The sequence below is a fragment of the Teleopsis dalmanni genome, chromosome 2, assembly GCF_002237135.1.
Source record: "Teleopsis dalmanni isolate 2A chromosome 2, ASM223713v2, whole genome shotgun sequence".
Taxonomy (NCBI): domain Eukaryota; kingdom Metazoa; phylum Arthropoda; class Insecta; order Diptera; family Diopsidae; genus Teleopsis; species Teleopsis dalmanni.
Window position 1 is genome coordinate 167,908,545 of NC_051847.1, and position 1,209 is coordinate 167,909,753.

General features: G+C 37.4%; 1 protein-coding gene across 2 annotated transcripts; it reads left to right on the top strand.

The window, feature by feature from the left end:
- The first annotated feature begins 311 nt into the window (after positions 1-311).
- LOC119681416 (larval cuticle protein A2B-like) lies at positions 312-1,000 on the top strand. Of its 2 annotated transcripts, XM_038094600.1 has the most exons (3): positions 312-323; positions 419-848; positions 951-1,000. In XM_038094600.1, the coding sequence occupies exons 1-3, from the start codon at positions 312-314 to the stop codon at positions 998-1,000; spliced, it is 492 nt and encodes a 163-aa protein (XP_037950528.1). The 2 variants fall into 2 exon arrangements, with proteins under 2 accessions (XP_037950528.1, XP_037950527.1); XM_038094599.1 differs by having other exon boundaries at positions 419-1,000.
- The last annotated feature ends 209 nt before the right edge of the window (positions 1,001-1,209 follow it).

Here is a 1,209-nt window from a genome sequence, read left to right on the forward strand (position 1 = left end):
TTTAAAGTTACTAATACTATAAAAGGCAATTGATGGATGTAATTAAATTGTTAAAATAAAAATACTTCTCATATGTGACACATACACAAACAATTAAAAATGCATTGTTTTCAGCTGTGATAAATGTAGAGGCCAAATTTTGGTAACAAATCTTTGAAAGTAATTTTTAATTTGATGAAAATATATGATTACTTTTTAGTATAAATAAAGCAGGTAATTTGAGAAACTGTATCATTCAGGTGCAGCACTCACTTCTGCAAAGAACAAAGTATCAACAAAAAATACCAATAACCCAAACACAATATTTTGAAATGGCTTTCAAGGTAAACTCAATTTCGTGTTAAACTTCATTAATAATTAGTCACAAGTATCAGTAAATTTTTCAAATTGACCAACGATTTTGCATTTGACTTTACAGTTTGTCTTCGCTTTCGCACTCGTAGCTGTCGCCAGTGCTGGTTACGCACCCATTGCTCAAGTCTACCAACAAGCACCAGTCGCCTTACATGCCGCCCCAGTAGCCGTTGCTCAAAAGGTCATCGTTAAGTCAGAAGAATATGATCCACATCCACAATACAAATTCTCATATGGTGTTGATGATAAATTGACTGGTGATTCCAAGAGCCAAGTTGAAGAACGTGATGGTGATGTAGTACGTGGTGAATACTCCCTTATCGATGCTGATGGTTATAAACGTACTGTACAATATACCGCTGATCCACATAATGGTTTCAATGCTGTCGTACACCGTGAACCACTCGTGAAAGCTGTTGCTGTCGCTCCAGTTGCACACTACTCTGCTCCAACTGTTGTCAAGACAGTTGCTCCTGTTGCTCACTACTCCGCTCCAGTAGCACAATACGCAGCTCCAGTTGCTCACTATGCTGCTCCAACTGTTGTGAAGACAGTTGCTCCAGTTACTCACTACTCCGCTCCAGTAGCACAATACGCAGCTCCAGTTGCTCATTATGCTGCCCCTGCTGTCGCTTATCATCATTAAGTATACCAAAAGTAGGCATGTCTTACTCCCATTGTTAATTTATTTATTTTCGCCAATAAAAGTTGAAGCATTAATTCGGTTATATATTTTTTTAATATATTTTTAATTTGTACATATATGGAGCAAATTAGTCGTATATGTAGAAGGTGCAGATTTATGTTATAGGAAATTACAAACGAGCTGTGTGAGGAGGTCGCGAATGTTAAGGC